This window comes from Coffea arabica, chromosome 11e (assembly GCF_036785885.1).
Source record: "Coffea arabica cultivar ET-39 chromosome 11e, Coffea Arabica ET-39 HiFi, whole genome shotgun sequence".
Classification (NCBI taxonomy): domain Eukaryota; kingdom Viridiplantae; phylum Streptophyta; class Magnoliopsida; order Gentianales; family Rubiaceae; genus Coffea; species Coffea arabica.
In genome coordinates, this window is record NC_092331.1 from 59,546,302 (window position 1) to 59,558,368 (window position 12,067).

The 12,067-nt window shown below is 36.9% G+C and overlaps 1 protein-coding gene across 1 annotated transcript; it reads right to left on the reverse strand.

Moving 5' to 3' along the window:
- Positions 1–778: 778 nt before the first annotated feature.
- LOC113717773 (protein NRT1/ PTR FAMILY 4.6) lies at positions 779–6,941 on the reverse strand. Its single transcript, XM_027242582.2, has 5 exons — positions 6,774–6,941; positions 6,575–6,683; positions 6,025–6,242; positions 2,211–2,651; positions 779–1,961 (listed from the first exon to the last, which is right to left on the reverse strand). Exons 1-5 carry the CDS (start codon positions 6,774–6,776, stop codon positions 984–986), a joined length of 1,749 nt encoding a protein of 582 aa, XP_027098383.2. The 5' UTR covers positions 6,777–6,941; the 3' UTR covers positions 779–983.
- Between the last annotated feature and the right edge of the window lie 5,126 nt (positions 6,942–12,067).

Below are 12,067 nucleotides of genomic sequence, written 5' to 3' on the forward strand. Positions count from 1 at the left end.
TCAATATTGACAAGTACATTTATGAAGTCCCTTTTTTTTTTTTTATCACTAGTATACTTACAAATATATATAAAATCTTTATAAATATAATTATAAATTTCTGATTTCCCTTTCTTCTTTCATGATCTTTAATAGACTATCTCTTCTCCAATGATCCAACTTTTCAGAATTCTGCAGAAAAGTACTCTTCGTAGATGCTATTGATTTTCCCACTATTATATGTTAACATTTTGAATTTTTCAAAAATTTATCAATCTTATGGAGAAATACTAACAATATTATATCACAAATATATCATATAACAGTTCTTCTTTTATGATTTCAAGAAAACTGCCTGTTCTTCAACAACTCAAGAATTCCTCAAACCAAACGATTTGGATGAATTTTAAATGTTTCGTCAAATTCCTCAAACCAAACGAAACATGTAATGTAGTATAAATACATCGTGCAGCAATGGCTAATCAAAATTAGGACACTGTTGTGATCGATCAGCAGTCAGAGATAACCTTCTACTGGCTAGTACTGAACCAGCTGAAGTCCAATCTCCTCAAAATTTCAAGAAATGGTGGCCACATCGCTAAATTAAAACGATGATTTTAATGAGAGTGCCTCAGATGGCATAGCGGACAATGCTCTGACCTTGCAATGAACGCCGTAATTGTAGATACATCAAAGGTCACTTCAAAATATCGTGGATGGTGGTGGTATCAGGAAGACGATAACCTGGTTGCAGCCTGGGTTGTGCAGGAAGGCTTTGGTATTTAGATGCAGAGACAAATTGCAAAATTATCTCAATTTTCAAATATATAGTAATACTATTCCTCTTGCTGACTCTACGATGTGAACAACAAAATGCAGCAAATCATTGGACATATTTACAGCCAACGGACTGTCTTCCTATACTCTTAACCTTAATTCTCATAGCAAACTATACATATGACTTAAAATTTGGGAGTTCACTTTTTACATTTCAGGATTGCCCATTAGTTAGGGGCCCTACCTGATCTATATTTGTATCGCATTGCCCAAAATAGATAGTGCAAGAAATTCAGACCACTTAGGACACACATCACCCAGTAAAATCTGTCCAAGTGATAGTGATTCAAGTTGCTCCCTGACAGCCACGGCTTGTGATCGGAGTTTCCTGTGGCACTGTTAACAATTGAGACAATCACAGTGCTGAGATAGTATCCCATTGCCAGTGAAGCCCAGGAAAGAGAGGTAGCCAGAGATCTCATGCTACTCGGAGCTTCTGTGAAGAAAAATTCCAATAATCCTGCTAATGTGAAAAGATCAGCTGATCCCAGGAACAAGTATTGGAAAGCAATCCAGAAAAATGTGAGGGGCAATGGCTTGGTGGTGTCAAGTAATCCAGTATCCATAGCTACTCTCTTCCGCTTGATTTCAACTACAGCTGCCACTGCCATTGCTAGAATGGATAGGACTAATCCAATGCCAATGCGTTGAAGATGACTGATTCCCATCTCTGTTTTTGTGGCTCTACGAGCAAAGGGGATGATGCAATGGTCGTATACTGGTGCTAGGAACATCATGAAGATTACAGGGAAAAATGGAAGAGATGCCGGAGGGACTTTTAAGGAGCCAAGTTTAGTGTTCATGGTTGCAGCTTGTTGAACTGAGAACGTGGACAGTTGGGCAAGGCAGCAGTTCAGAATTATGGTACAAGCAAAGATGGGGAGGATTTTAATCACAACCTTGACTTCTTCCACTTGTTGCACTGAGCAGTCTAGTGCACCAGCAGTCGAGTTGTCTCCCACTGCTCTGTTGAGGAACTGGAGACTTTTTGATGGAGTCTCCTGGATTGGTTCAACTGTTTTACTCTTTATATTTCCACCTTCTTCCTCAGATGCTGGAGTTGGAGTAGGACTTGTTGCCATGCTAGCTATAGCATTGTTTGAGCCCCTTGATTTGAATGAATTTAGCAGCGCGGCGAGCAAGACCTGTTCATTCAAGTAATGTGTTTATTAGGAAAATGTAGCTGACCTGCACGTGATGTCGTAGTAGTTTTGAACCACAATATTTTTTTTTTATTTTCTTCTTTTTCCTAAATTAGAAGTTCGAACCAGTTGAATGCATGAGGATTCCAGATTTATATGGCATCAGAGTTAAAGTGAATAAACTAGTAGTATTAAGCTGACTATTTGGACAGCGTTTTAAGGTTCAAACGTTAGCATTGTCCTTAAACTGACCTTGACTATTGTGGTAAGCGGACTTCCATTTGGTATCTTGTTTCTGTAATAAGTTGATCCCAGGAGGAAAATTGGAATTGACAACAATATTGCAAAAGTGGAGATCCCAAATCCCCATTGCCACCCCTTATTGTCCTCAACCCACACCACCAGGGTCACGGCAATTAAAGCTCCACACGAGAGGCAAAACACGAAGTAATTGAAGAATGTGGATCTTTGCTTCCTGCCCTTAGGGCTGTCCTCATCAAACTGCTCCGCCCCATGTGCCGGTAGCGACCCTTTGATACCTCCAACCCCCAATGCCACCAGATATAGGCCGATGAATAACATAGCAGCTTTTGCACCATGAACTTTTTGGCATGGAATGCTAGGGGTTGCAGGGTCACATTTTGGTGGCTTTAGAGATGGTGAGTGAGCTTGCACCGTCAGTATCACCAAGCCCTGATACATCAGTCAAATAAATCATGAGGTCAGGAAGATGACATCTGATCACCGGGAATTCAAAGAGATGATGTATATTTCCTAGTATCAAATTTACGCTAGTTCAATTCCTGAGCCTGAGGTTCATTTTGCTTCCTATGCTGACAGTTTTTATGGGACAGGACATGCAACTTTTGAAGGCTCAGAATTCGGGCTGACCTACCCATATGATTGGTTCCTCTGACATAAACAAGTAGTGCGTCCTAGGTTTCGCATCATAAGCCCGTGTTGAGGGGAAAAAGAAAATTTATTCTTTCCACAATCTTCACAGACGAAGGGTGCAATAATTATAAAAGCTTCCCAACCTCTCACGGGAAAGGAAACTCAAGATTTACTTTTAGCTCCATGCAGTTTACCCTTTAATTTTGGTACAATTACATATTCCCCCAAATTCAGGTGTTTACATATAGAAAGCGACGCATCAAACGAGCAAATACGATTTGGTTTTGGCGGTGGTCGAACCAAAATTTCTTGGGGGGGTAGGGTAACATCAAACCAACTAGACACAAACGATGGCGAGTGTCAGGTGTCCCGTTTCATAATCCAATTCAATAATATTTAAATTTAATAAGTTTAGATCTTAGCATGTTCAGATGCGTTTGATAATAAAAAAAATTAAATATTTAAATTAATTAACTGATACTGAACTTTTTGAATAAAATTAATTCCTAAAAAAAAGTGAAAAGTGATACACTAAAATATATTATATATTATATTTAACAATTCAGCGATTCAATGAATTCAAATTTAGTGATAAGTGATACACTAAAATATAGTATATTTAACAATTCAGCGACTCAATGGATTCAAATTTTAAGTTTAACTTTCAGAGTTTAATTACCGAACACCCTTAATAAGTACTGTATGACTTATGGGATGGAGTATCTAATCTGGGGAGTCACGTGCATGATGCAACTAGACTAGCAGGATTTTCCTTTTCTCTAGATGGGGTCCGGTCCATCTGATGGGGGCGTTTTGCCGAGTGGTCATCAACTCAAACAGCTGTCACCTTTCGCATGATATCATGTGGCCTTACTTATCAGAAAGTGTCAATAATAATAATACCCCATAGGTAGGAAGAAGAAAAAAAAGAATCCTGTGGCCTTTGTCTGAGGCCAAGTTATTCTATTGGACTAGCGCTCCAAATAAGGATAATTAACCCCTGATATGTCACCGTAATGGTGTTGCCTCACAAAAATGGAATGTTATGTGGCTCTGTCCTAATGGCAGTGTAACCGAGGCATGGGGTGTACCACTCAAAACAACACACCTGTTTCGCCATCCTCCAGCCTACGGGTACGTACATGCTAGAGTATCTTACCACAATGGCTGGCTAATCTCAGCGTATGGAAACAAGCGTTTAGATACGTGATAGACACTCTTCAGTAAGCATGATAAATTCTTTGAATTAGCTGACCTGGATTATTTGTCTCTGCTTATGTGGTTTTAAGATGAAAACAGACCGGCAGATAATCAGCCACTCTACATCTTTGACAAGAGATTTTCGAGAAAACAACTGACAACACATCACCATGCATGGTGGTTATACTAGGGAATAAATAGTGGAGTTTTGCAGCCCACTTGATGCTGCTTCATCCAATCAGAGATATGTCGGACCAAGATTCCAATCCATCTTGTACGTTTGGATGGTCGTCTATTACTTGGAAGAACAATATATTCAATTGGAGATCAATTGGGCATGTCGTCGTACAATTCAATTGGTAGAGATGCTGTGCTTTTAAGAGAAAGTGGTCTACCACGAGGACGAGGATTGTAATCGTGATTGTATTAAATTATTGAACCCAAACCAGGAAGTGCACTAGTACATCTTCGAAGGCGTAAAATTTGAATGCCGCCCAATCTATGATTTGCCGAAAGAAAAACTCGAGTCATCGTGGCGAATTTATCTTAAAGAAGAAGACAAGATGGTTGATTGAAATGATTGCATGAGGGGAGTTGTCCTCATGGAATAAGAAACTGGAAAAGGGACAGCCCGACAAAATAGGGCAAAAAATTTATGTGACGCTGAGGCTAAGAAAGTGTGCATGCGGTAGAATGGGGACAGCTGGCATCAGTGGTAAGACGTTATTGGTTGAGGGGGGAGGCCTCATCGGAGCCCCCCCACAGACAAAAATATTAATGCCACAAAACAAAATGGGTATGTTATGTAGGCTGGCTTTTCAGCGGAAATTACGAAAATGAAGTTTGCTGTCGTCCTGGCATGACGCACCCGAGCTACGGGCCCCTGAATTTTACACAAGAATACGAAGATACCATGCATGAATTGGAATCACAATGCATGTCTTTTACGTATTTAAAGAAATCCTCAAAGTTAAATTTTACGTAATTATTATTCATTCAACGTTTATCATCGTGTATATATTATATTATTAATATAAAAAAAATTAATTTATATATATATTGATAAGTGAAAAATTTTGAATTCAAACTTTTTATTTATAATTCCTTTTATCTTATCATTTAACCTAATTCTCTCCAAAGCACTTATGGATTTTAACCCTTTAAAAATGATAATTTTTTTTTTTGATTTTGCCATCTCAAAGAGATGATCGAGACATGATTAGGATTCTAAAGTCGATCACTTTTTATCTTTATTTTTATTGGCTATCGAACTTGGAGGAAATTATTATGTCAACTTCCATACAGACCCAAGAGGAGGGGAGGACGAAAAGGACCCTTTTACAAAAAGGGTGAAAATAAAGATCAAATTGTTGCCCATCAAGTTGAAGACACGTGAAATACCGTCTATCTAGCTTGACTTTTGAACTGGCTGTGAACTCGATGACCCATTTTTTTTTCTTTTTTCTTTCTATTTTCTTATAAAAATTCACTTTCTATCAAGTGCAGTAGTTGACTTTGAATTTCCCGTCCCCTGGATCCTACTCAGAAAGATTAAAATGAAAATCCTAACCTTGAAGTGTTATTGGGCTGAACCAAATCTGACAAATCTTATTTTCCACTGTGGCATGGCATTTGTCACATTTTAGTTCTTGTCCCTTTGGCTGAGGGGGCCGGAAAGTTAAGTCATGCTATAGGCTATAGCGCAGAAAATTGGTTTTCTTTAAAGCTAAGTGGCTGGAGTCATTGACAACTTGCAAGGTGGAATATGTTGAACTTGAGAGTAATTGAAGACTAGTGAATCTATGTAACTATTATGTGTGGAGCCAAGAAATTACAGCAGACCAATCAGTCCTTGTTTTTTTTTTTTTCTTCTTCTTCTTCTTCTTTTAAATAAATTAAAGCCGCCTGTTGTTGGTCGATAAAGAAGAACAAAACCAAAATTATTCAAGAAAAAAGGATGGTGGTTGATTACCAGGAATTCAATGAGGGCACTTGTGAGGTAGATGAAATAAGTGGTGAAGAAGGCATCGGACAAGAACCCTCCAACAAGGGCAAGCAGGAAAGCGGTGCCCATGAAATTTGTCACAGAATTCGCTGAATTTGATGGTGAGAAGTGCATGTATTCCGAGAAATACAGTACCAAGTTGCTTGCATTCGCCAGATATGCTAAATTCTCCAACACCTCAGCCACTATACAAAAAAGGAAAAAAAGTTGTCCATAATAATCAACACAAAAAGCATTAATATGTTGTACTCAAACAAGAATTCATACTCGCACAGCATGCACAATGGTAAACCAAAGTACGCCTGCAGATAAAAAAAAAAAGTAGTATGGCACTATATGAATAAATAAATGAGGTAATGGAACTACGATTTAATCAAAGTCCCATCATAGAGAGTCCGTCCCTTTTCCGACCACAATACAATAGTGGCAGTGCATTTATAGGTTTGTATTCACCGAGGCAAGGAAAATTAGGACACATGCAAGAACAGGTATCGGTGCTTGGAAGATTTTTCCTTACCTAAGACGAAGGATGCAGCTACCATGCCACCATGGCGGCCTTTGAGTGCGGGCCTGTTTCTCCAACTTACATACCCTTCCCATGAGCCCGGCTGCTGGTTTTCCACTTCCTGCAGAAAACTCCACGAGATAAGCACGTCGCTTTTTTTCTTTCCCAAAGGTTCAAAGCGAAGGGAGGAGGAGGATGAAGAACAACTAACCATTTCTTTTTTCTCTGCTGCAGAGGAAAATTGAAGCCAAGAAAGGAAGAGGGGGACTGGGTGAAGAGGAGGAGGAGGGAAGGGGGGGATCAAACGTGAGAAATTTGAAGAGTTGAGAGACAAGAAAGGGTCCAACTTAGAGAGAACCGTCTAGAGTTCAGACCCTTTAGTAGAAAAAGCCTCTAACCCCTTAAAGCTCCTTTTATACTAGTCTGATCACAAATCTTTAACAACTCTAGCGTTGTTTTATTTTGGTCATGTGTTATTAATCTTTGTTTAGGCACTCAAGTATCCACTTTTAAGGGAGAACACAGAATACACTGTAGATAACAGAGACAGATAATGAAGGTGTGAACTGGGATTCCCTTGGGTTATAAGGAAATGTATATATCTATGTCCTGAATAGAAGGGAGAAGAGAAAAAAAATATTAAGCAAAACATGAATCTCCTCCTACCATTTTTTTTTTTTTTTTTTTGCCTCTTTGCCTCTTTGGTAAGTAATCTCCTCCTGCTATACCTGCTGAGACATAAGTATTGTTATGAGTTGTTTGACCAGGCAGGAACCGTAACAATAAATGATAAAGCTTGATACCGCAACAACCCATCAACGCCATCATTATGGTAAATGTAACTCAAAAGACATAACAATTTGGCATTCTTTTTTTTTAAAAAAAAAAAAGCTTTTTAATTCGTTTGCCGATATTATTGAATTTTACTCCTCCTTTGTGGAGTTACCCTGAAATGTGGATACAAACGAAGAATTGGATTCTTTAAGCCTCCACACACGCGCAGCAAACCTGCAACATGATCCCCTCCTTTAAGTTGGTCATGACTTATCACATGGGAATCCATGGGGTAGTTGATAGATAAAGATTGAACTCTTTTCATCAATGGTCAATATTGTCTATCTAACTCCCTAATCTACGACCCTCCAAAGAAAAAAAAAAATCCCTAGTCTAGCATTCTAGCCGTCTGATTAAGAACTCAATTTTAGCTTATTATTTTTATTATTATTTTGGTTTCACTTTCTTTTTTTCTTAAATTCTTTTTCTGCATTGAACAATATCCATAATCGATAAGGGGGTATTAATTTTCTCATTAAGGATTGGTTGTTGATACTTGCGTTTGAGGTGAGAGATTGAGGGGGGGGGGGGAGGAATAAAAGGGGCTGATTAAAAAATAAAATCATGTTTCTTTTTTGGTCAAAGACCACAAAGGAATCCAAATTGCATGTTAAAAAAAAAAAAAAGTAGGTTAACTTGATTTGTACAAACCGAACATTATCGGTGTTCAAAAAGGAACGGTCATGGAGGACCAAAAGTCACGTCCATTTGGCTTTTAAAGAGAGCATACCAACTAACCAAACCTCCTCCACTTACCTCTGCTAGTGCCGAAACTCACCTACGCATTTAATTTTCAGTCTTCAATTTAGCTCCAAAACTCAAAAGTTAAATAGCTAGAAACAAAACCTCAAAAACAAAGTCAGACTTCTTTCCCACAAGGCTGTAGTCCGCGTATAGTTGCTAACACAAATGTTGGATCCTGTTTGGCACGACATTGCAGATATTCTATATTTCTATTCTGACAAGATTGTTAGTCCATCTTAAGATGGAGGATCGATTCAGTGGTGGGAGAATTTTAACTACTACCCGTTGATGTGGATATGTGAATGCAAATTGTTACTTGTCGGGAGAAGAAATTAGGGCCTCGTTTGGCAGACAAGTTTTTTGTTAAGTTTGTCTGCTATAAGATTTTTACAAAACTTTAATTAAAATAACCTCAAAAAACTTCTCAAAATTTTTAAACTATACACTTCAAAATATTCAAAAAAAAAAAAAAAACATGTTTCAAAATTTTTTTTAAAAACTTCTGCAGTAAGTTACAATAAAGTTTTAGACAAACACTCAATAAACTCACTTGTCAAACGGGACCTAGATTATTTTTACCAACTATCGATTAACTGAACTAAATTTTTAATCAGTGGAGGGTTGGTGATGCATCAGCAAATGTGGTAACAAATTATTTGTCAAAGGATTTTTACGGAAATAATCTTTCTTTTTTAAGTGTCGTTTAATGCACGAAGGAAGATTAGTTTCTTATTTAATTCACAATATGGATAGTACTTCATAGGGGTGGGTACAAGTCAGGTAGCCGCCCCGTTGAGCATTTGGATGATCCGATCCACATCAGGCCAACAATTTTACAAATGAAACTTGTAAACAAATAGTCTCTCATATTTTCAAAGAGCATTTGCTCGATGAAATTACTTGATTAACTCTAAAAATATTATTTTATAGCATATATATATAATGAAAAAAAAATTAAAAATTTATATATATGCGTCGCGAATCGGGTATCCAGGAGTTCTTAATCCCATGGCCCTAATCCATCCTACATATAAGCAGGTGACTGATCCTCTTTTGTCCCAATCAAATAATGCGGATCATGTATCTTATTTTTCGGATTGGATCGAATAGAATATTATGGGTATTTTTGCCCACTCCTAGGACTATTTCACTAAATAAGTATCTATCATGCGTCAGCTCTAATGATATACATCGAGTAGTTCCTTACGTTATGTCTACAATTTGAATAAGATACCAAGGTTTTAACCTAGAAAATCACTCTTTGAAAAAGCTTAACAAAAATAATAAAGGATTTGCTAATTAAATGGTGTAGTTCCAAAATGATATATACCTGGTGAATTAATATGTGAACTGTTACATCAGTGCATATTTCATTAAAAAAAAAAAAAAATTGCCTGCTTTAGTTTCACAAAAATTGAGATTTCGTGCATTATGCTCCCTGGTTTTCTAGGAGTATCAATCCAGCAAATTTAATTGGCAAGAAATACTGCCTTTTCACAACAATGCCGGGGAATAAAAGGAAGGGTTTGCTCATCTTAAATCATGCTCTTCCAAAGGGGAGATTATGATTTATATATTTTTTTTTTAAAAAAATGCAGCAGAACTTGATTCCTGATGTATATATTAACTCACAAAAAGAAAAGAAAAAAAAATGAAGAAAGGAACTGGAAGTACCAGTTTGTTGGGTAATCACCCGCCACGTAATTCATATATTTGACAAAGGGTTGATAGTAGTCGAGTGAAAATAGCAAGATTCATAAGCAGTACCAGTAGTATTTTCCATCCAGACAATCTCTCGATGACTAGTAATTTTCATTTGTTGCAGCTGCCACAACGTGAGGTAACCCAATTTTGTGTTGTGTTGTCGAGGCAGGCCTATTCTTCCTAAAAGGACAAACAGATGAATTGAAGGGTCATATGGATATGCTCCCTCAAGTTTGAATTCGACGAAGAAATCAAATTTAACAATGTCAAGAAAATGACGTTCAATTGGCATTCAGAACCTGCGAAGGTTGTGTTGTCTTAGTACATTTTCACTTTGTAAGGGTTTGAAAGAAGTTTGTACCAAAAAGAAAAGAGGGTGAAATAAGTATGTGAATATGGTTTCAAAGAAAAGTAGAACAGATCATCAACTGGAGAAACATATATTGGTTTCCATTTAGAAAATAACATTTTATACATTCCCTCAAAAAACTAACAGTCGTTTTTCACTGAAATTATGATTTGTTAAATTTGGTAACCTACGATATCAGATAAAACAGTGGTAATCTGCACTAGACGATTGAATTATTTTTGTTGATAAAATGTTCATTTACATCACACCTTCTATCTTTCTCTTGGTTTCCTTTTGAATTCTCTATCAATGAAATATCCCAGTTTGCCTTAGGAAAAAAATAAATAAATAAATAAATAAAGACAAGTGCTCAAGCTATTACCGTAACATTATTATGTGGCATCAAGTCATGTGTCGACATAGTCTGATATCATATGATGTCAAATTCATAAGTTGGACACTTTGTGATTCCGGGATTTTCTATATTCTTTTTTCTTTGTCCTCAAGCTAGACAGGTAGGTAATGGTGAGATTCATTTCTAGAGTTATTTTTCATGTACTTCCTTGCTAATTAAGTACTTACTATATAGTCTGTGAAGAATCTCGCATTATTAAGGCGCTTAACTTGCTAATGCGTCATCAAGTGCGGGTTAGACGTGGAAGTCCAAAATTGACGCAACCAACAAATAGATTAACATTAAGCAGTCAAATGTTTGTGTCGGGCTACGAAATTCAGTGCCTTCTTGCGTTAACAGAGTGTTTGTGTAGTAGTACATGGTTTCATAATTCCGATGGATATACCAATACAGAAATTGCAGCTGGTGGAGGTGGTTCAGTTCTTCTAGTCATCTGTTTATTTTGAAGCCCCAGAATCTTGGGCTTCTTCTACGCCTAAAAAGTCGCTTGTTGTCGATTCCGTAGCAGCTAAGATCGAAAAATGAATCAAATTATTAGATACTCGAATTGCTTGTTTTAATTTAATTCACTAACTAATCAAATTAAACTCGATAAAAAAAAAAAAAAAGACCCATTCAGACTCGACTCAGTAGCTAAACGAACCAAACTTAAATTCTAAACTCGATTCAGTAGCTAGTGATTGTGTAATGCACAGAAAGTATACAAGTGATTGTGTAAGATTTTGTAGAAGAGCCTTGAAATGCTTCCTTTCATAACGAAAAAGAAAAGAGAATCTTTATCCGTCAAAAATTCTTTTTCATAATTATGTTTTACTTTATGTCTATTTCACAACAAAATATGCATAGCCTGAATTCATATTCCCAGACAGAACAAAAGGAAAAAAGATGGCAGACTAGTGCAACTTTCGAACCGTATCCTTTGCAGAAAACGTATGCAATTACCCATTACCCTTTACTATATATCGCCATAGTCATTTTTATCCACAAGATTGTTGTAACAACTTTAAAACAAGTAAATATATAGTACTATTTATAATTTAGGTTGTTAATCTGTTTTCAAATATTAAAGTAAATGAGTTCATATTGCTGTAAATTTTTTTTTCCCCCTAATCCAACGAAACCGGATATATATATGTATGGTAACTTAAATTGAAGGCATAACCAATTATGTAGGTCGGTGATTCATGTGCTTTGACATCTTCTCTGCACACCAGGCTAGTCTCCACAGAAACAGGCGCATTTATGCAACCGGTTTAATTCATCCTCAAGCTGTCTAAAATTGAATAAATAAATGGTTTTAATAAATCAACAGATTCCAGGCTTTATGCATTCGGCGTTTTTCCTTTTTTTTTTTCCCTCCATCTCTGCTTTAATTGTTTTTCTTTTTCTTGTACTCTTTATTTGTGCTTTTGCCATCACTTTGGTGAAGCAAAGTTACAAGTGAACTGACTATTCCTGT